General features: G+C 42.3%; 2 protein-coding genes across 2 annotated transcripts in view; one reads left to right on the top strand and one right to left on the bottom strand.

Moving 5' to 3' along the window:
• T265_08932 (hypothetical protein) overlaps positions 1-6,222 on the bottom strand; it is a gene marked incomplete at both ends in the record, with an annotated part of 41,034 nt that extends 34,812 nt beyond the window's left edge. Inside the window, one exon of the mRNA XM_009174871.1 lies at positions 6,139-6,222. Within this exon, the coding sequence (XP_009173135.1) occupies positions 6,139-6,222 (84 nt within the window). The remainder of the gene's footprint in view (positions 1-6,138) is intronic.
• A 5,669-nt stretch (positions 6,223-11,891) lies between these two features.
• On the top strand, positions 11,892-12,371 carry T265_08931 (hypothetical protein; the record flags this gene model as incomplete). The annotated part of the gene is made up of 1 exon (XM_009174870.1): positions 11,892-12,371. The coding sequence occupies one exon, from the start codon at positions 11,892-11,894 to the stop codon at positions 12,369-12,371; it is 480 nt and encodes a 159-aa protein (XP_009173134.1).
• Positions 12,372-26,350: the final 13,979 nt, after the last annotated feature.

Below are 26,350 nucleotides of genomic sequence, written 5' to 3'. Positions count from 1 at the left end.
AACCGCATTCCATTCTGTGGACTTTTTGGTAATTCGGGTACAGCAGCACCAGTAAATGAGTTTTCACGGCGAAAGCCCACGTCAGAAGGTAATGGATGCGAACAATAGGAGAAAGAAGAGTCCAACGAAGTCAGAGGGGAGTTCACATAACTGGTTGATTTCGCTTTTACTGTCAAAGGTCCGCGTAGAGGATAGGATAAATATTTTGCTTCGCCCGAGGACCCTCTGTCAACTACACTGTGAAGCGGTACGGGCGGTCGTTGTCTTCTGGATAACTTCGTGTCAGATGGGATATCACTCATCTGGGAATGAACACTTCCGTTTTCGACTGGTGAAACCCTAGGGTTCTCATTAGGAAATCCTTCATCATGTAGCGTGTCATAGTTCATACTAGCTTTAGGCATTTTCGTAAAAGATGCACTGTTAGTCGAACCACATTTATACAATTTAGATTAGAAGCCATGAAAGAATGGATGGCTCCATTAGAGTTGGGTGAACTGTGAATAGTCTTGCGACGCCCTTACTACTTGGAAGGGCTGGGAAGGAAGAACATGGACGGACCAGATGAAATGCTCAGCTACTGATTGGTCAGAGCTTTGACCGTAAGTGATAGACGAATAGGATAGTTCATCAGGAAATGCTACTCTAAATACGTGTCCGCCCACACTCTTGTCCACACCTACCATGCAATTCCATTGGAGCCTCTGCCACAATAGCAGACAAAAGTTTGGCTAGTAATGTTTTGTGCTGACTCAGAAACGTTTGGTTTGTCCTAGATGATAATGGCTGACTAATATCAATAGGGTTAAAACATGAGTACTCTACCTTTATACATAAACCCTTGTGATCAAACTCATACTCAGAACCAAAAGGTGGTATAGCTCGTTCGTTTAGTCTACTCTAAACAATGGATTCGGTTTGTTCCACATTGGGTTTTCACCGTGAAGTTTATATTACGCCATATCTCTACATAGTCCCAGTTACAGCAAACGGATGGGTACTTGCCTCCCTAGACGTTCTTACGTTAAATCCGATTGACGTAGGATAGCTCAACTAAACACCACACTGGAAGCCCTTTCACATTTTCATCCACCCGTGAACCTCTGCAAATTACAATTTGCTCTCTTTTGAAGACCAAAGGTTATCCGCTTATAGTTAAAGTGAACTCTTACGTACACGGCAGTATATACTACCGCATGATGATTCACCTCACAATGACCGGGTCACGTACCAGGCTGCACAATGAGTCTGTCGGATCAACATCCGTGAGTGAAAAACAATGGGGCAAAATAGACAAAGACCTTTACAGCTCTATCTACTTTTCATTCTAGGATGACCAGGCCCCTCCACTTTCCAACAAGTACAACAGAACAAGGATTCATTAATATTCCGGAAGTATGTTCGTCTCAGACTGCTTCAGAGTTTACCGTTTGGGATTAACCAGCAAGAAAACGGTAAGAAAACCTGTTCGAAACTCGTGCTTTTGAGAGTACTGTTTTATCAATAGCTTCCCTTGGAGTGGTAAACTGTGCCACGTGGTCACATATGAATGCATAACTCCGCGTGCACCACACATAGCATGGCTGGATACTGCAGTTCACACAGTACTATGTAGGCACGTACAAACAACAACTATCGAGAGTGCAGGCTGTAAATGGCACATGTGCATGCCTCTACGGAACCACGATTGGTTCGCCGCAACGGATCAAAGGTCGGTATAAGCTTATCATCAATTTTTGCGGATTAATCAAAAGTTAAAACTGATATCTTTCTGAAGGATCAACAATATTTTGAAACCACAATGTTTCATAAGGCTATTTTTCAATCCCGAGATTTAAGTCACGGACTTAATCCATTCTCCATCTGTGGTGGCGAAGGTAGTCAGACACAAGCCACGAACAGTTGACAAAAATCCAAGGCGTTCTCGCTATTTGCAAAACTGGAACAAGGACGGATGTCAGCGGTTAACTGAATAATGGTAGATACAGGTTTAGACCACTTTCTAAATCATCGACTAAACGTTCCCTTTACTTTTAACGACTTGAAGATATTTACCTGTGTCCTTCAAAAGGGAATTTTCTGGCCGCTTTTACCCAGAAGGCCCAAGTTGACCGCGCAAAATCGAAAATTGGTTCAAAGCGACAGGTCGACTGAATGCTACAATCTAGTTCTAATTAAAAGCTAAATCATCGGGTGCAAAAGTAAATGGTTGACAATTCGGACGAAACTGACATGAGATTAAAGACATTACCAGTGGTTTGTAACTACCTTTATCTTTCCGGTTGAGGGGAGCTCTTTACTCAGTTTCCCAAATACCTTTCTCGTCTGTTCATGAAAAACATTCTCAGTGGGAAAACGGCACTTCCGCTATGTTGTGCCTTGAAGCCCGTTCAGCGCAAACAGTAGGTTGATCAGAGAGGCCAGTGTAGATATTTTGTTGTCCCCGTTCGTAGGGGACGTTGGTTATTTCGGCACACTTGAGTGAGCCACGCACACTTAGATTGTGTGCGCTTGTGCATTAACCATGTGGAGTTTAGGTAAGCCATTAATTTTCTTGTGATCAGCAAGAAACCCTATTTTTGCAGATTTTTTATCAATCAGGCAATCATAGTCAACGAGATAGCACCCTGGGGGAAAGAACTTTTGCAGACTACAATATTTGGTTACAGGACTTTGCCTGAAAGCAAATTTGTTGCAATATCAGTGCCGTAGAAAATGGGATACTCTGATTTAAGAATGGTAATTCTGGAGTGAAGTGGTTCTGGCTGTGCCGGCCCTGGTACACCCAACAGCAAGATGTTTTCCGACAGCCTTTTGTGCAGAGCAGCGGTGTGTTGGTGTTATATTGGGGGAATCGACTGGAACCAACGAAGCCCGAAAACTCTCAAAGATTAAGAAATGGTTCGTGACTCTGAAGCTCAGGTTTCGGAACCAATAGTACATTTTCAGCCGTTGCTGTCTAGGCATCTGTGACCTGCAGGGATCTTGTCTTGCTATTTCTATTGGTTTAATTCTAACCATGTATCAAAAAATCCACTGCAATCAAAATTCTTTCGGAAAAAACGAAAGGGAGCGTCCTCAGGTGCTTCAAAAGGGTCACAACAGATCAGTCATATTATGACTGATTTGGCCCATTACCAACACGATAAGGACCAGGAATCTCACAGTTACGACAACCAGCGGACGATCCATCTGAACAACACACAAGATTGTCCCATGCAGACATCGCTTTTACATAAATCTCCTGGAATCGCATAAAAATTAGGGCTGCAAGCAAACCCAGCTAATAAAACAGACCTTACATACTATGCAGAAGCGCGTCGACCTGCGACGCCATCTGGAAAAGGAGGATCATAATTAAGAAACCGGCCGGGATGTTTCTCCAATCTGTCACACACACTTCACACAAGCAATATAGCACCACCAACAATGACTTGATTTCCAGCAGGAGAAAACCACAGTACTCAAAGTAGTAGAAGCCCTTAATAGTCAGGTTAGATCACCACATCCACCATCAGCTGAGATAACAGTAGAACCTATGTAAACATGAATAAGTGGAATCACTAAACTTCTACCCCGAAGGCTAGCATCGCTTGTCGCATATAGTTTCGAAATGTTCAAGTGAATGCCGAAAACAAATCAGCACTTGAAACACGCAGTCTGGTTTTTCAGGCCTCAAAAAGCTTCGCGTCTCGGTTGATGAACAGCCACGCCTGCGCGATGCTAGTTTTTGGTTGCAGACAGACCAGAGATTCAGTCGAGTCTCCCGTAAAAACAAAATTTATACGTAAATGGGTGTATTTGTAAAAATTAGTCCATCTGGGTCAAAGAAGAACATAAGATTGACGGAAACTCGGTGACAGCCTCTACCTGATAAGCCCAAAGAAGGTCATAAGCGATCGTGGACTGTCGAGCTTTTATGAAAATATACTGCGACAGCTCGAACATCGTACCAAGTGAAACATGAGGCGGCCTTGGTGCAGAACGTTCAACTGAAGACTACCATAAACGAGAGATTCAGTTGAGTCTCCAGTAGGAAACAAAGTGATATAAATGACTGTATTTGTCGAGACTTACGTTAAATTTTGGGAAGGTAGACGGCATCTAGAATTGATTTGGTAAGAATCAGCTTACGCAGTTAAACGTGACAGCAAACGACCTATGAAAGAACGTGCGCGAAGCGTAGCTCATAGTGATTTTTCGTGTGACTTTGTACGTGCGTGAACCCTTGAACCTGTACTGTACAGCATATGCGCAACTTATGCAGAGCGATATCGTTCAACAACACTCCTCACCGTTTGACTCAACCCAGCTGTTGATGTAGGAGTGTAGGCGATGAGGCGGAGGCCGTTTGCGTTATGGCACTTTCGTTCGGGTAGGATTACGCCATGAGCGCAGTGCACGGGGCGCCGTTAGTCGAACGAAATCAATATTGTATTGAACAGGAAGTGGTCCTTTTGAGGACGCTCACACATAACGTGTTGTGTAGAAATCAGCGCATGCAATTACAGTTTGTCAGTCATGAAAAAAATACCAATACGAATAGGGGTTTTGGAGAAGTTTATAAGAAATTCGCTTGAACCCAGTGTAAGACGAGTGATGGCCGAAGCTTGATTTCCCAGGCGGTTTTGGTCAAGTAAGGAGCCTTAAAATACCGTCTACCATTTGATTTCATATGATATCCGGCAAAATCTTCGTTAGTGGGTGCACAGTTTTTAATTAACCCATCTGTCATTTGCATACCGCGTCACCATTCCATGTTCACATGGGATGATCTACAGAAAACTCTGAATTGAATGGTATCACTTGCTTAGGCGAAGCTGAGTTCCGAGTAGTTGTTGGAGTTATTCGTACAAGCAAAGAACATCAAAATGGATTCGTGAACCAAGGTCAAACTCGTTCGCTTGGATTGAATGTGAAATGTACGAACCAATGTTCCGGTAACTGTGTGCAACAAAATCATTTCATTGAGTTCCAAGAATTCTATCAGAAAAAACGTCAGAAGCTAACTTATAAATTTAAAAAAATTATAGCTACATGAAAAAAATGGCAATAAAATTACAATACCACTCGGCTGTAAACATGCTGATCAATCAAGTGAAGTGCCCTTCGCGGAGAGACGGGTATGGCAAATTGTTCGATACATGTATTGTGATAGACACCATCCACGTACGTCCTTATCTTTCTTGAACTTCATAACAACAGGAAACATCAATAGACAATTGCGTATCTATCCAGCGAACTACAGCTAAGTTGTTAGGGCGTCAGCCACTGCCTGGAAGTTCGGTAATTTGATCTCTTCCAGCTAGAATCAGGAAACCTGGCGGTAACTCCAACTTGGTCCAACAGGAATGTAACGCACCAGCTGTTTCTTCCGGGTTTCAGTTTCTCACCACGAGAGTTTCTTCAATCAGCTATCCCAGTGGTACTCATGGCACAATGCGCTTTCTTATGGCCGAAATCACCTCCGACCATTCATTGACTTTCATCTGGGCTTGAGTAACCTCAATCTTTTGTCGGGTTAAGCAGAAGCTCTACACCGGCTAAGTTCAAAAATTAGGAAGCTTGAGAAGAGAAACACGCAACACACCTGCGAATAATTTAAATATGCACTCGGTGCTCCCAAGCTAAAATCAAACCCATCAAGAAAAATCATCCTTTAGGCGCATTAGTGTCACGAAAAGGGTGGGAAGTACGATGGCCCGTGTACAACCGGATTGTCTAGGACTACGAAAATAAGAATGATCGTTCAGCTGTAACACGCTTTCAGTGGATGCCATCCATGTCACCCAGAGGGACGAAAGCTGAGATACTGACAGGCTTCTCAAGCCTAGACAGGAGCAGTCGAGAGGCACAGATTTGATTTGAATCACAGACCTTCCGGTCAGTAAATTTGCGCTTTACTCACTGAGCCATATCAAGCTCTATTGGTAGTGAAGAAACCGAAGACGGAGTTGAAGTCGCCTATAAGCACCGTACCCTCTGACGTAAATCTAATCTCCGGAATTAAGATAGACTTAGTATAGAGCTGGGAAACAGAATACAAGGGAACTGGCTACCACGTGAAGAAGGATTATATACATATATATTTATATATATGCGTATATGTTCTCCCTATATGAAGAGTTTCACACTCACCTTATTTGCCCGAAAGGGTTTCTCGTGGACAGATGGGATATTGACCAGTCGTGTGTGTCTGGTGGACATGGTTACGAAAGTCATATTAATGTCTCAGCCATCGATATGACGGAATCCTGCGAACATTTATCAGCCTCTTCAAAACATTGTCGCATGATCATCTGGGGAGATGTTTTCGCACGTAGATGTGATAAACCCGTCAGTGCTGAACAGTAAACGGACCTTATGAACAACACTTTGGTCACGTGGCTGAATGGAGATTAAGTACGCAGTTGTGCGCCACTGGGTTTCAATGTATGGTTCTGTGCACCAACCCGAGCCTGGATTATGTTGAGCAACGCACAGTGCATGAAATCGATAAATTCATGCAGACCATGAGCAAGCACACAACATGCAAATCAGCAAGTGTAGTTGGCTAGAGTGTCTCAAGAAAGCTTGCTTTGAACGCACACGTTTAACTGCATAATCGGATGACTACAATGTCAGCGTTGTTGGGGGGTTCGCATCACAGTCTAAATCTAATCGCACGTAGTGACACAGAGATGTCTACGCAGATTAGGTTCTTAATTCCAAGTAGAAGAGTTCATTCATGTAATGAATCTTCCAAAACAGTGGCTGAACAGGACTGTCAATGCGTGATGTTAAATGAGTTAAGGTGCAAAAAATGTTCACCGAAATACAAAATGGATTGAGCATTCAGAGAAGTTAGACTGAGAGACTCGTCTTGGCAGTCAACAGCCAAATTGTAGTGATATTTGCGGAGCTACGGTAGGAATCATACTGGATCAGTGGAAAACTCAGAAGTTGAGGGAGGATAAATGTCCAGTATTCGAAAACAATTTTCAAGAAAAGTGCAAGCCCTGTGGTGCAAAATTTCTTGTGGACTGACATTCCGATCATAGATCAACGGTACCGCCTACGATATCAGGTACAGACATTACACAAGAAAGACTTCATAACAAATATCAAATAGCTTATTTCACGTGGGAGTGGCCTGTTGATGTAGGCAGTCATGTAGGGTCATGTAGGGTCAAAAGGTAAAGAATGGTCTTGAAATTCAAGGAGAAAATAACAGCTAATATAACATTAATAATGATAACACGTAATAAAGCCTGGAACGAGTTGAGAGTGTAAGGAAGATCAATGGGTTACCAACGGGCTAAGGCGAGATTAGCTCCACGAAATATCTCAATGCACACAAATGGCGGTTAACTGCGTTGACGACAATAGCTTACATGATCGAGAGATCATGCTTGGGATTAAAAATATCACTAAACGTACGAGATGATCTATGACGTGGTCAGTGTCCAAAGATTTCATTTTCTGACCAACCAAACTCAGACCTTTGTAGCGGTTTGACGATGTGCTTACTTATCAGTGTTACAAGCATCATGTCAGACAGTACACTCGCTGTGCACTGTGATCAGCTGAGTGACCTCCAACTCCTTTTATCTGAATGTTGTGTGAAATCGTTTCTGGTCTAAGCCTGAGGATATTGTGTTGACCAGGATGCCCCTCAAGTTCGAAAACATTCCTTTTCTCAGTAGACTTTCCCCATCTGTGCCGTTCCGTCTCCTTTGCTTCATTAGCTAGGTCTGCTCCTTTATTTTTCGCTAAACTTCGGCTAAAGAGATGCTCTGAACGTCTGTTTCCTCAACTGCTGCATCTATAGAACTATAGTGATTCTCCGAGACGAAAAAAGGCACTAACAGAGACCGACAAACCAATTCCCTTACGCTTACGGTGCGAAACACTCCCAATGCAGAGCTTCCACAAAGTTCATGATACTCTTAACAAAACTCACAGAGTTTCAACAAAGCGCTCAATCAAGCAGACATTACACTTTCCGGCGAACGTGCCAATGCACAGACACATTAAAACGTTGCGCGTTTGCACGGTGATACAATCACTCAGTTGTTCGTAATCATAGTGAGACTACCGGTCAATTCATGCAAATGATTTATTACTTCACCCCAACCACGCACCACAGATTTTGATCATTAGCTAGCTTACTGTCAGCCTTGAAATCCTCCGACACGCAGACGAAACACAAGGACACAGGAATAAGTCAAACTGGCAGAATGCTAATTTTTCGACACCTCGGATAGATGAGCTCTTAAAAGGTGAGAGTTTCCTATTATCTTTTTGAATTTTGTGATGGTCACTCTTCTGGATGCTACACGGTGATTTATTAGAGCACGGGATAACGCTTCAAAAACGGCCATTCAGCCACGTTCTTCAGTGTACCGTTGGAGATGACTAATTCACTAGGAAAGCCGTGATTTCAACCGCAAATGCACATTTCGAAACAAGAGTATCTGTGCTGAGCCCTCACCAAAGCCAAATAGCGTTCGACCGGAAACAGCTACCAAAGCGTCCACATCGGATTTTACTGGGCTCCCAAATAAACTAAGAACAGAACGCGGAAACACGGTGAATCTGGAAGATACTATGTTGTATACGACAGAAATTCGAACCTTCTTTCTGGTACAACAAACAGTTGGAGGGAATGCCCGATTTCTCTGGATGCCAAGCATCCCAGTTTTCCTAAACTGTGAAATATCGGGCGCCAATAACGTAAAGGTTACTGGGAAGTTCTAAGAATAAACTAGCTCATCAATATTAGGAAAGGGTATCTCACAGGCGAGACTAAATTCAGAAGAAATAGCAGGCTATCGGTGAAGTAAAATTGGATGAATTAACACAAGTCACTCTAACTAACGAATTATATTAACCGTGGAAGCTGAATTGAAGTTTCACATCATGGTTGGACGCACTTGGAACCGTGGAAGGCAACGGTAACAAACAAGGAGATTCACATTGTGATTCACAGACACATCCTAGCTCGCATCTAGGCGTGCGACGAATAAACCCTGGTCACTTTAAAAAAAGCCCGGAGACCCGACCCACCTAATCGCCCACGGATGTTATCTCCTCGAACGGTGACGAGACGTCTGCAAGCTGATTGCCAGGTCAGCGATCATCAGATCAAATACCAATCCGGAGAGTAGGAGTGCGCATTAGAAGATCACATTGAAAGAAATAAATCACCAGTCCGACAGATCTAAATGGCGGAATAGGCTACCGGAAGTGCCAAGTAGATGAAAAATACAAGAAAGTGAGATATAACTAGGTCCTACGAATCAAGTAGAAAAATATAACTGAGGTACTGCTTCAATAAGCTTCAACTCAAGGATTTATCCAAAATATAGTCAGTTGAGAAACGCAAAAACTTATCCCATGACCCAATCGTTTGAACTACAATGCATGTTAGAGGTCCCGCCATGCAATTCAGCCAACAGACGTGTTTTCTGACAAAGAATGTCTCCAAATCAGTAAGCAAGAATAGAGCATAGGCCGTTGGTCGGATGCAACCAGAAACAGGGGAGATAAGTTGTACAGACTGATGACAATAGAAAAACCGAATAGTAAGCTAGGTTGACAATTTAAAACTGTGTATTACTCACAAAGTTACATGAAACAAATCAACCCAAAACTACTGATTTTTCCGTCTGTGTGGGAGTTGAACCCGGAACCTATGCAAAAGATTTTGTTACCGCGGTTCCTTCACGGTAAGAAGTTTGGTGGCGAATTTTTCACGTTACGTCACCCCTGGCCTTCCATTTTGACCAATCAAAAAACATCAGAGGATATTTCTTATAGCTGAACGCGTGTAGCTACCAAAATTGTGTGAAACTAATGATGATAGTACGCGAAATCTTTTCGGAGTTAACCTGGTGTCAAAGCAACACTCAAATGAATACCAGCTGAATCTCCCGCCGATAAAAGTTTGATGGAAATCCGGGTAGCGCTAATAAGGATGGAACCGGCAGATACCACTCTGTACGTAGTGTCGAGTCAAGAATACGCAATCTTGTCACGTCGACTGTCCGAGGAAAAAAACGGCCTGAGCCAATTTTACGCGCTTGGTTCTCGCTACTGTAATTTTGTAAGTAGTCCGAGTTATTCCCACTACTGAGGTCACCAGGTGACCATCCGATCCCGCAAGGCGAACTTTCAAAGTAAATACCTGAAACCAACACCGAAATGTATAAGTATGCTGCTGGAAACAAACTGCTGAGAGGTTGAAAGATTGGGCTATTAGACTGCAAACGTCTCATCACCAATCAAAGTGATATCATTAGTGCGTTTTCAGGGAGCGAAGTGGAGCATAACGATCTACTGTATCGGCGAGCAGTTTAATTTTAGATAAAAAACGCTCACGCCTACCTAAGTACCTACAGAAGTGTACATAATAGACCTAAACTGACACTCCGAATATGTTTTAGCGAATCGTATAAAGTTTGAGGTTGGTCTAAACCCACCCGTTTAACAATAAACTTCCCGTTACAGTGTGCTTTTTCTCTGGTGTCGACGAGCCCGGTGTAACGGAATGCGTAAGGAAAAATTAGTTGTCAGAGGGAGCAAGAAGATCGTCATGCTGCTTTATTCTTCACCCCATAGTGGTCACTTATTATCGACTCGTACGATGTTCACATCAGAATGGAATTTCTTAAGGGTCAATGCTATTGGCCTGGTTGTGTGATCGAAAAATCAATCAGACGGTCGCCATCACGTGTGCATTCCAAGTGGCAACGAGAAGTCATCTGTCGTCTGTCAAAGCATGAGGTATTCAAATGATAGACACGAGTTATTTAGATTAAATTTTTAAATGTCTGAGAATTCCAAGTGCAGCTCCACGTCACTTGATGGTAGTTCCCTCAGCTTCCTTCCCATACTCTGTGTTAAATTCTTGGGTCGCATTGAGTCAAGGGTTGACCAACGGACACTGGCATTCCGGGCATTCTGCATTATTTGTGTACGGTAGATTGCTTAGTATGGTGTGTAATGTAGAACTGTTAAAAAAATTCAGGGATTAGGCTCATAATGGAAACAATTTAGGTGATGGTGTGATAATGACTGCATCAAGCTTCTTTCTAAAGATTAGACTGTCAGATGGTGACCACAAATAGGTTACCTGTAGCAAGACTACAGTGCTCACGTAACTACTGTTACATGGTAAGAATTATAAACTTACATCGCTCCTCCTCTATATGAACCGTACAATCCACAAAAAATCTTCGATACCAAGCAGTATCGGGCAGAAAACATCACCACACGGTTTCCTAAGCTTCATGGATAAAAGTCCTTTCATAAACGTTTTTAGTCGGTTGGCCCACATTACCTGAGCCGCTAAAACAACAACGCACAAACAGATTTATGCGCGTTTGCTGTCCTTGTTACCTGGTCCACGAAACACTGAGAAATAAGATATAAAAAACTTAAATACTCGAATGGATTCTACTGCTGACAGCTTAGACACATGCTAAACCAGGTGAAAACACAGTTCGAACCGAAGTACATGCGTGCATGCGAAGTCTGCATGAGCTTGTTATTAGCTGTCGAAGCTGTCGAAGCTGACTGTCAGACAATCAGGTCCGCCACAAATCCTTAAAGGGCTTCAGTCAAGAGGAAATGCACAGTGGATTGGTTTTTCAGGACCAATCACTTCTACCTGTAATACGGCTGCGCATCAGCCTATTGCGCAGCGGAACAATCATGTCAAACAGGGCCGTGCGATTACGCCTAAACGTCTGAATCACGTCCGATTTCATCATGTGCCGGAGAAAAGTCAAAAAGGGACACAGAAAGTTCACACCCACTCCATGGCCAAGGCACTCCATACATAAGCGCACAGGTGGCCATCTATTATCAACCGAGACGAAGGTTTATCTTCACTTCGAAGCTTAATCATGGCAGTCAGTTTCGAACAAATGCAAGCCCTACTGCAACAGCAACAAGCCCAGTTTGAAAAATCGCAAGCACAATTTCAAAAGTATCAAGCAAAGTTGATCGAGACATTGTCGCAAATTGTTTCAAAGCAGCCAACCGCAATAGCAGCAGCAACAGACAACGTTCCTTCACCTGAGATTCTGACGCAGCGAATCAATCAAGACCCTGGCAATCAAGGCAACGGTAATCAAAACGATGATCAACATGATTCAAACGGCAGCCAAGACAAAACAAGCAAAACTGCGGAAGCCTTGCTGGCTGACAATGATGCAGATGAATACGAGGAATACTACTCGTATAAAGAAGGCCACGTTGGAGCCCACCAGCAGACTTCAAGCAAGCTAGAGAAGCTGGATGTTGACGCCAAAGATTTGTCTTCGCCAGCAAAAACAGTAACTGCTTTCCATTCACAAAAATACGAGCTGAAATGTTACTCCTGAATGAAAGCCTGGATAAGCAGGTTACTAGAAGATCGTCCATGCGTTTGCGCTGGAACTCACTTACGGGATATCCTCGTCAGTAGCTCCAGGAAGGAAGTTTCACCCACCCACTAAAAAGCCGAAGCTTTTATACCTGTCTGAGAAAAGAGATTGTGTTTGAAGGTTTGCAGTGCCACATTTTAGTATTAATTAACAAGCATTGTTAATCTTGCTAAGAAACGCCCTACCTACGAAAGGTATGGAAATAGTGGGTAAGGAAGGAGACAACCAAGGAATGCCTGACTGTCATGCGACTACATGAGAGGAACCGGCATTACAGGTTACTTGAGTGAAGTATACAAATCCATGCTGCATCATAAACAAGAGTCCCGGATGTGACTTAAGATGAAATCGAAAGTTTTTGGCGATAAATACGTTCACGAGTACCGGTTCACATGGTCCATAAAATAAAACGGCAGCATTTGTACCAAGTACGTCTAAGGCAACTGCAGGTATTTCGACCACTTTTCCAAAAACTCACGTCATAATAATGAAGAACTGGTTTAGATGCTTGCATCAACTCACGGACGACTGTGGACATGCCTGCCTTCTAAAACCTCCAAGTTTTAGCTGATTTTTTCTTCTGGGTGGCTTATGGGAGGGCCTTGATGGTCACAAGTATACCAAGTATATCAAGAATTCCAGAATTTTGACCTTTTTTTAAATACACCTTTGCCTTTTACTCTCCTAAAATAACATCTGAGAGGTACACTACCAAAAGGCTAAGGTAATGGAGGGCAGAACGGTGAGATTTAGCTCGAAGTAGCTCATCATTGTGGCAATCCTCGAAGAAATTGAAGTACCCGCAAAATGTACGAAGAAGTGCTGTGTTTTCACTTTGGACTGGTGAAGTTTTTCGGGTGCTTGCTTTCTTCCTGAGAGTGCATTTTTCTTACGGTAGTAACAGTCTTTCTTAGCAATGTTACGTTTTAAAAAAAGCTTACGGATAGATCATTAACAGTATAGGTTTCGTACCGGTGAGTCTGCACAGCCCAATTTTGACTTATCAGCAGGTACTAGAAGGTGGACTTCTTAACCTTTAACAAACAAATAAATCTTACCTAACACTCTTTTGAATGCAAATACAGGAAGTGAAGTTGCTTTGATGTCAGAAGGGCTCTAAAATGTGGGTTGCTTGTCCGTTTGGAGATTAAGATCTAAGCTACCTTTCCTGCCGAAAACTTTCACATGTGTCTAAGTAAACAGGAGGAAAAACAAAGGAAAGCGAATAAGGGTAGTGCTCACCACCATTATTCACACGGGTTCCTTCAGGGCTTCCAAATCATGCCTATTGGAGAGCACATAATCTGCAAAAAGAAACGTCGCTGGAACAACTGATGCTCTCACTCAAATAGCAAATAAACAGCATGTTTGTAGGAATGAGTGTGTGCACTAAATTTCGCTACATTCATAGACGTGCTAGCCCCGCAGTGTCCCTACATATGCAAATAAGTTGACTTCCACCAACTCTTGTTGACCTTAGTTGAAGTGACAATCCTAAAAGTACCCCCATGTGGAGCATAGGAAAATTAACTCTAACCATTTACCCACGAACCAAATGCACAACCTAGCAAGATGGTGATAACAACTAGCTTCCAAATTTCTATACGGGATCGAAACTGAGACAACTACTTCATCATTTAGGTTACTCGGATTTAGAGAACTTCTAGATAAAATGGTAGTGCTTACTGTATCAAAGAGAAATAATCATACAGCTTACATGAATTGGATTTGTAACCGAAATTTTCCTCCTTCCGAGAACAAACCTCGACAAAAATCAGAGAGCAGGAGATTCGAACCAGATTTTAACCCCCCAGAGATCATGCAGAGCTTTTATTGGCTTAAATAATCATTCGAAGCCAGCTTCGGTCTTATGCTTATACCTCACAGAATCCAAAGGTCACCACCTACTAAAGCACATTCCAGCTTAACAGTGACGCAATTTCTCTAGCTTATTCAACACCACAGGGTAAAATTCTATTCCAAATAATGGAATGATAAAAGGTAGAAGTACGTAAGCCACTCCATTTTATCGCATTACTTCTTGGCTCTGATCGATATTCTGCTTAGCTGCAGTCTGTTTGCTTTAGTACTGTTGAATAAACGTACTTAGAATAAGGCTAGATTGATTTCACGTCTTTTGAACCTTCAGTGATAAAAACTGATCGTCGTTTTGTCAGACTACTTACACGAGGTACCGGTGGAGTTGGTGCTCAACGTTAAAAGTGCGAGTGGTAGGCGAGTGAGTGCAGTCAGTTAGGACAGTCAGTTGTCCGTTTGAACCTAATTTACTGCACCGCCACAAGAATTGCGAGCTGGATCAGGCAAAAGTCAGCACATCAAGTCATACCGTCATAGAGGTAGGCGGATGCTAAAGTAATCGTAGCAACAGATGCTGTACTGTTTGTTTCAATAACGGATGGAAAAGCCTGGATTCCCTTAGTCCGTGGTTGGACCAGCTAGCCTAATACGAAGTGTAAAGCGAAAAGTGCGCAAAATTTCCCACCACGTTGTTGTCAGTTTGAGGCTGTTTTCATAGCCATTTGTGGCTGATGTACGCCTTGAAGATAAACGCATTAAGCCAACCGTGGAGAAGAAAGACTAGTGAGGTTAAATTCTGGTTTTCACTCTTTTCTGACTTGACAGTCAGTTGGAGGACCTCGTTCTGTAATTGCGTGAGATTTTTTTTAGGATTTAATCAATCGCCTTTTCTGGAGTGCAGCATTCACTCTATATGTGAGCTTTCTTATGCTGTTTATCTGAGATTTTGCGGGTAAAGCATTGATAAAATACGACACTGCATGCACTTGTGGTGTAAAATAACAGTCTAGACCGGGTCAAGATATATAGAAACGTATAACTTCGATAGAGATAAATATCTATTAGGTTCCGATAGATGATAACTATCATAAACCGACTGATGGGTTCGCGATCAACGCATCCCGAAGTCAGAATCGAATTTCGCATTGCTTCGAACATCCATCACACTATTGAAACTCATTAGCAGGTCAGTACGTCTGATGAACTCTTTGTTTAAGACAGTCTTTCTGGTCTGTAGTTAACTCGAAAAGCTACGAAAACGGCTAATAAAAAAGTGGAGTCACGTAAACATCCTACTCCGAAAACACAAAACCTGACGACTGCAATAATTTTCAAATTCAGTTAATAACAGACCGGTAGAAACGCACCGGCTACTGTACAAAATAACCTCAGCAAACAAGAGTGGATTGACTTGTCTTGATCAAATATTTACAGCCTGCCTAGGTAATATGCAGACAGAGATAAACAAACAGAACCTTCGGTATACACCATTATAAGGAGTTTTTAAGGTCTCACGAAGTCGTGGATATGCAAACGGTTGGCCGATCGAAACCTCAATAACAGAAAGGTAGTGGTTATTGATGCGTCCGACTTTACGAGTTTTCTATAGAGTAGTTCCTGTCACTTGTGGAACGTTGTGGAATGCGGGTCTCGACAGACAGAGTTTCCTATGCAAAAAATATTACTGTGACCGCTGTCATCACAAGCATACAAAATACGAAGCATAAGGTTAAACAAAGAGTTACTGTTGGCTTTATCTGCGCACGTTTTTAACTTTGTTGCCTCAGACTTTAGGATGAGTGCAAAGCGGAACATTATTCCTTGTAACTCGACTATCATACAGAATTGTATGTAAAAAGGGTCCGTTTGCTTAAATGAAAAATGCTTGTCTTACTGGTCGGGCTTCTACACTACAATGAATCCAACAGTCATAGTGACCAGAACTTTCATTCACCAGAAAAGACAGTGGTTCAGAGACAGATCAAAAATCACATTATAGGGCAGATAAGGGGTAGAGTCGCGTTATTTACTGTGAGGATGGTATGTTTCTAATTTGAGCAGGCAGCGATACGAACTACTGTCGAAACACCTTTAAAAGACAAGAATCCGTTGCAGCGAAAATCCTCCCCGCTACAAGCAGCTGTTTAGAATGCAAAATAGCTTCTAAACAGGCAGCTACAGGTTAGTTCGGCTTTATAGGGTCAATTTGGTCACATCTTTGGCCGTAGACCCAGGCAGCTTTCTCCAAAAAATCGTGCCACCCGATGTCATGTGAGCCACGCCGTTATAGTGAACTCTTAAGATGGGATCCATAAATCCAACTCATATTTACAGTATGGACAGCTTAAAACTGAATCGATCCTGAAAACCGAAAATCAACAATAAGGCAACTTGCGAAAGCAGAGCAATCACCTAGACACCTCATCTACGAACGCGTACTATGCGAGTCGCAAAAGATAAAGGAGTGGTGGAGGACATTTAGCAATAAGATCCATAACCGTTGAAGTAGTGACATTGCAGTGGCAAGTAAGGCCAGGCTAACGAAAGACAAAAGCTTTCCGAAGCAAAAGCCGGACCCACTCTCTCATGGACAGATGTGTTGAAAAACAGCCTATGAAAACTTGTTGTCGGACTTGTCATCACTGGTGGCGTGTTCCCGAAAATCATTATTGGACCAAAGTGCGTCAACACAAAGCTGCATAAGTTTTGATGTTTTTGAGCGCATTGGCACCCACAATTTCCGGTCGTGAGAAAGCAAACAGCAGATTCAACAGTCGACCAGTTTCATACATATCATTGAATTTTGTGGTAGATGGTCACAAATATGGTGTTGGGTTGATGAGTGACAAGGAACAAATTATTTTATTTGTGTGTGCAGCTCTGAAATCAACAATTCTGGAAGAGCCTGTATAGCCCGTACATTCACCCAATGATTAAGAAGCGATATCTAATTGGCCATGTAGCTGTCCAGGAAGAAAAATTAAAGATTTTGATCACCAGAGGGAGATGAGGCACGCAGATAAACAACACATCGTATAATGCACCATCAGGGGAACTAACATTTTAAGAAGTTGAATGTTCAAAGAACCCAAAGACCGTGTAATTCTGGCGGTATGAAGCCACAAAGGTGAAGAGAAATGGGAATTCCATGTCGCCCTACCCTCCAAACATTCGCACAGTTTTGTGAAGTCATATTCGCGCGATTTGTATGGAAGTCAAAACATTTATCTGGGATTCAGAGCACTAATAGTCCTTGCTTTATTCAGAACATTGTAATGCATTGTTGCTGTTGGAATTTATCCACTGGTGGAATTGATGTAGTTGAAATATTTTCTATTAAAAAATGAGAATAAACAGGCTACTCGCACGAGTGACTGTATTGTATCAACAAACAGGGTTTGAATTAAGTACGTGACACACTTTGCGGTGAGTGAATTAGAAACACGGTTTCACTTTATACCGATTTACCTCACGAGGGATTAAATACCACACGATACTCAGGTAAAAAGCACAGTGTAGCTTGCCAGTGATTTGATTTGCACGAATTGCACTAATTAACAGTGAATTTACGTCAAACTCCAATCTGGTGACACGAACTGCAAAGGTAATCAGTTATTCGATGAAGATCTGTTTGCGCGGACCGAATCACATGTTATCGAGTGGTAAACAGAGAAAGATAACAGGTAAATTTTCGAAAGTAGTCATGCCATCTTTTGTTCAATGGTATAATGAGTGAATGAATAAAGGGGTGAATGAAGAGATGAATGAATGAATGAATGAATGAATGAATGAATGAATGAATGAATGAATGAATGAATGAATGAATGAATGAATGAATGAATGAATGAATGAATGAATGAATGAATGAATGAATGAATGAATGAATGAATGAATGAATGGATGAATGAATGAATGAATGAATGAATGGATGAATGAATGAATGAATGAATGAATGGATGAATGAATGAATGAATGAATGAATGGATGAATGAATGAATGAATGAATGAATGGATGAATGAATGAATGAATGAATGAATGGATGAATGAATGAATGAATGAATGAATGGATGAATGAATGAATGAATGAATGAATGGATGAATGAATGAATGAATGAATGAATGGATGAATGAATGAATGAATGAATGAATAGACGGATGAAATTTGGAAGCGCGAGAAACTACATAGACAATCTGTTTTCCATATATGTTATGGCGTAAGTTTCAAAACACATACTCCTTTCATGCCGGCATTCGACAAAACGGCACTCTCACTTGCCGGTGCTAGCAGCCTTCCGTAAACTTTTCCACTGTAACCCTTGTGGTCCCGTCCATCTTCAGTTACCCGGGCCACGACAGACAAAACAATGCCATCAATCTCTAAAGACTACATTCGTCAGCCAGAGGCGCAAGATTGCAGCATGATACTTTGGTGTTTTGACTCAAAATCCAGTGGATGGACAAAATCGGTGTGTGTGCGAATGTTTCGAAGGTATACTAATATGATCTCAGCAGTCAGTTACAGAAGAGAAGACGCGCCTTACGCATGGCAGCTAAGTGTGATAAGATTCACAGGATATGACTATCCTAATTAAGCTAACTAAATGAAAAATTCGCACCGACTTCAAATGCTTAAAAAGAAGGCTAATGATCCAAGGGGAATCCAACTTATTTGCACGCACAATTGTCCGTGCAGTTCCAGAAAATTCTAGAGAAAACAGTCAACACAAACAGTGGCGTGGCTCTGATGCGTTGAGAGATAAGGACATACTTTTATCTCATGACTCTGAAGAACTCGTTCACTGCCTAAACCGAGAGTAGCAGTCCCGATGTTACAATTAACAGAGCTATTGAAACAAAAAATATCGACCGAAGAGGCTGCCACTAACATGGATTGTAGCTAAGAAAGATACAAAAACGTTTGTCTACTAAACGAGGCCAGACAAAACCTAGGATTACTAAGCCTCATCAGAAAGCTTCGCTCAAGTAACCTGGAAAACGCGTGTGCAAAGTAGCTTAAAAGAGCTCTGCAGAAATCGTTTATAATTATATGTTTTGTTACCGAAAACTCTCGTTTTCCCGATAAACTTTCGTCTTTTGTTCTGTTTGTGGGAACCAGGTTACTTCGTTGTATACACACATATGACTAAAAGAATTCTTAAAAGCAAACTGTTCCGTTCCACCATCATCATGATCCTCATCGGCAGCACGAAACCAGCGCTCAACACCGAATATTCGCTGCCGTGTTCCCATAAATTATTTTTCGAAAGCCTTATTGCGGAGAAAAGAATGAAAGTGGACGGTGAAAAGACTTAATGCTAGCCTACTACAATCATTCCGAGGTGCCTACACCTCCAAACACTTACTAAGGTAATCTGCATAGATAAGGACAACTACTATCGATTAGCAGCCGTATCTTGCAGCGTCTCCAGTCAGGCACAGTGGGGATCACGCGGTCTTCATCCCGAAAGACGCGTCGAACCGACCTGACCCGGACTTTTCGTAATCTCTTTCATACCCGTATGCCAGGTCAAGGGTTGACCACATCTCTCCTTCCGCCACTCCGAACTGAGCACGGAAAACAGCAATCTCATCAGCAAACGATGGTTAGACATGCACTACATAAGGATTGAGTTGTCTTTTAGTTACCAATACTATAAAATATCCCGGTAACAAGGCACTCAGGGTAAATTTCGTCGAGTTGATCAACTTTTCAAACTCCTATTTCACTGTTTGCTCGGAGAGCTTGGGTACCTTGTAAATAGAATGAAATTTGCCTAACCATCCAGAAAGTAAAACTGGTCTCCTTTGGAATAAAGAGAGCCAGCAAATTAGTACTGTAACTTACTGACTATGACCCCAGGGCAACATAGTGGTCTCACTTTCAAATATTATAGAGATTCGATGAGGTATGTCATATAGTGTTCGGGACAGCTGGTTTAATAAGTATAACTCACAACATCTGACTAGGGGTGTTAGAAACCCCTTGCGAGAACAAACAACCAACTCTCAAGTCGACTCAGTCAAAGTAGTGGTAGTTCCTCTCCTAGATTGATCGCCTCGAACTCCTCGAACTTCCTTGGAACCCCAGCTGTGAAGATCATTAGCGAGCAAGTTTTCAGAGTAAAAGTAGGTCACCCTGATGGTGGGTTGTGTTCGGCCACAAGGAAGGATAATTTGCCAATTTTGGAAGTATGGGAGGATTCGAGGATTTTCCATGAATATTTTGTCCCTTAATTGTGCCCAAGCTATGTTGAAATATCAAGGAAAACTCCAAAGCTCTAAAGCAGTGCGCATCTCACGAAACCCAGAGTTTCCGATATGGAACCTTCAGGCTGGCATGTTGAGCACCTAACCATTTGGCCATGAGCGGCTGATCAGCAGTCTGAGTAACTCGTAATGAGACCGGATATGACGTCACTCATGCTTCAACCATTGAAACCGCATCACGTGTTGCCTGGTTCCTCGATTGATGACTCCTCAGACGGAGATTTTCACTTGTCGTCTGTGAGCGACTTATAGACTGTAGGTAGTGTGAATGGATATGAGGCAGTGCAACCTGATCATACTCTTGATCATACGCTCGTGGTCGAAAATTTAAGTGCTCAAGTCACTAGCCTGGAGATGTCTGGTTCGAAACCACCTGGAGTTTCGTTAGATGTGCACTGCTGATGATTGTCAAAAAGGACAAAACAGCTGTACAGTGCTTTTCTGTTTTTCAGCATAGACTGGTTTTACTTACAGGAATCTGTTGAAATTCAACCGATTTGATAGCTCCCAGTTTTTCTGAGTAAGCAATGGACAAACAATCAGAGGGAAATGATGTTCGGTCACCACATGGGATATTTTAACCATCTGAGAGAGTCTACTCTCGATGACTAGACTTGTTTATTGGTGTATCGAAATTGCTGGAGAACTGATGAAGCACCTTATTTTAACCATGAAGTGTGGGAATAGACAAGATTTGGTGGCTATCGCACTCCATACCGATTAGGAATGATCATTCCAGGACCTATTCTCCCGACGGATTGCCGACTGAACTGATAGAAATAAAGGGCAAATCTCGCTATTGATCAGCGGCTCGTGTTCAGCTACTACCCTGGGGTCGCAATTCTGAAACTCCTTCGGTTTTGTGAGATGCACACCTCTGATGATTCCAAATAAGGATGAAACAGCTGTACAGCGCTTCTTGGCTTTCTAGCATAGATTGGTTTCACTTAGAGGACGAAGTGCCGAGTAAAAATTCCCAAATTCCCTCACACTACCAGTAAACTGGTACAAGCTGTTGGCATATTCATGGAGAGCGGAGAGGTGACTAAGAACCCTTACTTTGGTTTCAGGAATCCAGTTCAAGTTGACGTCTGCAAGTGGGCTTTGTAAAGTGGTGGGTTTAGTGTTTCTCTTTTTTATAAGGTGTACTGGCTTTGGTGATTCTGTTACAGTGGCTTAAGACAGTTTGAATAAAAGTGGGACTGTGTGCTGCGTTAGCTGATAAGGGCCCTCGCGAATAATAAGTCAGTACAACTGACAGAACACCCCAAGTGCAATCACGGCAACGATTTAACGGCTTTGCCCCCATGGATAAGAAGAGGATGCTTTCGGACTATTCACATTTTTCCAATTGCCCACTGCCAAGACCTGAGAAGGTAGAGCTATTTGGTAGAACTAAAGTGGACGACTAGCCGTCAGCAGGAGGAAACTGAAGCGGATGCTTTGATATTTAATGGGTCAGTCAGGTATCCAGAGGGTATATGGTTGCAGTAATGCATAATAGCAAAGATGTGAAATATATTCTAATCACCTAATATTCTGAATGTCAGCCATGCGGAATTTCGTAAAAAGAGTAAATCTGTTTACTTAAAAGTAGGAATCGCTTTAGTTAAACTTTGTCCGTCATCATACAAAGTTGACGTGGATACGTAACTTGGAATCATCTTAGCCTGTTCCACATACATTCATAGTGACAATCCACACTTTGTAACTTCAGCCGTCCTATGTGAGTCACCTCTGGTTGGTGACACTACAGGATATGGCTGCCAACCGATGTCACTGCTGTTCTTGTTGTCAGTTTCTACCCAGATTGTCTAAGTGAATGTCTGGAGGTGTAGGCACCTCGGAATGATTGGAGTAAGCTAGCACCAAGTCCCTTCACCGTCCACCTTTACTCTTTTCTTTACAATAAGGCTTTTAAATAAATCATGGTTGTACGGCAGTGAAGCATCGGTGTTGAACACTGATGTCATGCTGTCGATGATGATGATGATGACCACTGTGGATACACTCAAGCACTAAATTTGGGACACTCCAGTCAGATAACATTGTTAGCCGATTGACGACGTTTGACCTTACCACAGGAACAGCTTTTTGGATTGTGATTACGTATGATGATCTCAAACCGAAAAAGTCAATTTTCACAAGATATCGTTGTGCTATCTTGTAGTAAATCAGACCGACCAGAAGAAATCTCGCAGCCACCACATAAGTAAAATATATTCACTGAGGCACGTCGCTTTGGCATTATGCTAGTGATTTTAAAGGAAACTGTGGTTTGTGAACAGGTGTAGCTTACTGACGGTGACAGATTAGGCGGAGACTGCGATCACTTTCAGCGCGCTTGTCATGAACGTTCATTCAAACCCAACAGTGACGTTTTTGAGCCTGCCCAAACAGGTTTGTGAAGTCGCAGGCTCATCACGACGGTCCGAGAAACCACTTGATGACAAGTTGAAACGCATCCGTTAAGAGTTAGTCTCTGATTCCAGATTAATCTAGCCAGTAAATAAAATATTGTCTTACTTCGTGTTCTAACCAAAGTTCAACTGAGATCGTACCAGCTGACTCTCAAAAACCAAAGAAACTGGCAGCGAGTATGACAAGCCCTAATTGGTGTCAAAAGGCCGAAACCATTCACGAAGGAAAGATGGCTGAAAGCATTCTGTTCCACGTAAATACCCAGAGTTTAAAACAGGCATATAAACTACCACTCCTCCGATTTTTGGTTCACCTCACCTCTTGCCAGGAACTACTACATCAAAAGAGCGGACCGGAAGGTCCGTGGTTCGAACCGTGGATTGCTGAACTGCAGGTTGGAAGATTACGCAATATGGCGAACAAACACCTTGTGACTTTCTAGAACTGGAATATCAGAAAGCGAAGTGGGAAAGGCAAAGGTATACACCGCAGATGAAAATGAAGAAATCCAATTCAGGAGTCTCAAGAAGCTGCATTAAAAGCGTTTTTAGAAAGACTTGGTCCATCGTTGTTTAGGACATATGGTCTACTGGATTGTGTTTTTCCTCGCTCTTTGACCAAAAACTCAAACGAATACAATCGCTGAAAAGAAGTAATAAACCTTTTTAAAACAACTACCACTAAAGGATACATTAGAGGTGTAATGCAATTTTAGTAGACAAGACAACTCCAAAACACCGTGGTCCAGATGACTGATTCTGTCTTTTTGAAAACTAGAGGTTGTGGTAAAGAACACTAACCTTTGGGGCGTTTTCTTTATCAACATTGTCCTACATGTAGACATGCATTCAAGGACATTTTCATTCAACCCTTTGTCTGTAGGAGACACATTGCCAAGGGGGCAAAATTATGGCAAAGAAAACAGCATGCTAGTGAAAACTAACAAGAAGTCTGGGTCCCAGCCCTAGCTCAGGTAACTACTGACTAGATTTGCATACCCCAGATACTGAATAAAAATAACCCACACATAAACTGGGAGAACGCATCTAACAAGTTCAGAAGGGTTTGACTATAACTTGTGAAAATTCCGAACTAAAACATCTTTCCAGTTACTGAACAAAACTTTCTGAACCTCTGTACCATTAGGTAGCTGAATACAAACCATTTTAGATTTCTGAATATAGTTTTTTTCGCCCTAAACCACTTGGTTGCAAGAGTTGTCACTTTCGTGTCATTATGTCAAATATTGGATGTTGCAGGCATAAATGTAGCCTAAGTGACAAAATACCAGGGTGTATGGAGTATACGTTCAGTCGTGCAGGTAGGTTCTTCCATAAAACTTTAAATACAAATGATCTGACTAATGGGTTCCAAATAACTAATATTTCTGGCCTGATGCTCCGTCCGTTCATAAGTCTGATGCTGTTTTCTTTTCCAGGACTACTGAGTGATCTGATTCTCAAACACTGACTTCCATAATCCGTTTTGTTGAAACATGTTACATGATACATGTTATGGGGGGGCAGGAACCTTTGTGAAAACGTATCGGCAGTATTGTTTGTACAGGCCACAAAATAGACAGAAGAGAATTATGCGTAAAAATCGGCTTAAAGTTCAGGTCCAGTCCAAATCGATTGTTCGAGTCAGCCAGTGTCAGATACAGACTTCTTGAAGCACGTTTCATCATCATTGTCACAGTGAAAACTAGGCCTACTGTCACGTGCCCGCACAGTGCAGTGCTCGGGTCAGGCTTGTAGCCGGTCTGGATCATGTGACGTGTTATCGACGCGGCTGGTAAACAAGTGTATTTCCAAATCCCTTCGTTATCGGCTCATGTGAATCAATCAAGTGTTTGGCGTGGCATCTGTTCGTGGTTTCTTTGACAATAATGTCCTTTGGTTCCTCTTGAGCAGCAGTTCCCGTGGCTACAGCCATGTGTAAGGCAGAATAGGTCACTGGATCGCCTCTGGCGTCATGAGCGGAAAATTTCTTATAGTTAAAGCCAGGCTCAGACGCATGGACGCAAGCATGTTTTAATGCATTATAAAGGTTTTTGGCGCACCCTTTCAGGAGGGCAATCCTTTCTAAATAGCACCTTGAGTAAAGCCGCATTTTTCTACATTATGTGAAGCGGCCTGAATTAGACCAGTCCTTTTTAGTAGCCAAAAAATTTATCGGGGAACGCTTTAGTTAGCAGTACTTTGGCTTTCATAATATCCCTCGGTTATATGCGGTTTCCGGTGCATATGCAGCCTGGCAGCCAATGATATCTCGCTATCACTTGACCGACAAAATGCCGGTATGCTCTAGGTAAGCGGTAATTTTGTGACTAACAGCAACAAGACCGCCACAGTTTCGTTCACTAACTTTAGTGCCCCAAGAAAAACATCTTAGGAATAAATATACGCCCATCAATCTTGTTAAACTGCGACAGCTTAATACAAAAGTATCACGATAAAACTAAACAACAGAAAAATCACGATACCACTCACCCACTCTTATTGCATATTTGACCAAACCTCTTTGAAAAGCACCAGGTAGTAAGCCACAGAGATGATGAGGCTGGCTACAAAAGACCAAGACTGAATTGCAAAGTTTGATTATCTTATGTGTAAGCCATTAGAAGAGAAGATACGAGTGACATTCAAGGTTGTTTCGTGACTCGAAGTGGTTCCACTCTTCAAGCACAAACGTCTGACATTCCTAGAAAAGGAACCGTTGGGATTCTGGTACTAATATGATTAGAGCTACGCAAGAGTCACGGCGTTTTTCTCGTTAATGACTTATTCTCAAGACATCTCGCTAAGGACGATACGCTTCGGGACGTATTACGCATAAAAGGAACCATCGAAACCGTTCAAGGCCCTGAGTCTACAACACAATTAGTTCCCGTGCTACAAACTTCGTTCACTATTCCGTTTTGCGAGAGACTCAGCTGGAACCCAGCTGAATCACTCTATTGTGCTGTTTTCAGGCAACTGAATGTGCTGCACCAGGCTACCTCATGTATAAATTACTAAGATATTCAGGATATCACGATAAATGTATATTCGTGGTGCATTAGTCATAAGGTGTAGCACATTCAGTTGCCTGGAAACATCACACACGAGAGATAAAGCTGGGTTCCAGGTGAGTCTCTCGCGAAACCAGATTTGTTTGCAAATGAGTGTATTTGGCTAATTTCCTGCGATTTGGTTCCAGGTGGAATATAAGGTTGACGAAAGCTCGAAGACTGCGCCCACCTGATGAGCCCCAAGAAGGGCAAAACCGGTCGTGGGTTGTCGAAGAATTTTCAGCAACCTTATGATTAGTGAATCATGAATATAAATCCCGAATTCTCTGAGCATCACTTTCATTCTAAGGAAATTGCTATGGTGAATCTGTCGTGATAAAAAAAGCTGGCTGTAAACCAGTTATGTCGTAGTACTTG

This window comes from Opisthorchis viverrini, assembly GCF_000715545.1.
Source record: "Opisthorchis viverrini unplaced genomic scaffold opera_v5_246, whole genome shotgun sequence".
Taxonomy (NCBI): Eukaryota; Metazoa; Platyhelminthes; class Trematoda; order Opisthorchiida; family Opisthorchiidae; genus Opisthorchis; species Opisthorchis viverrini.
The sequence above is the reverse complement of the archived record's forward strand: the minus strand, read 5'-3'. Positions and strand labels throughout refer to the sequence as shown.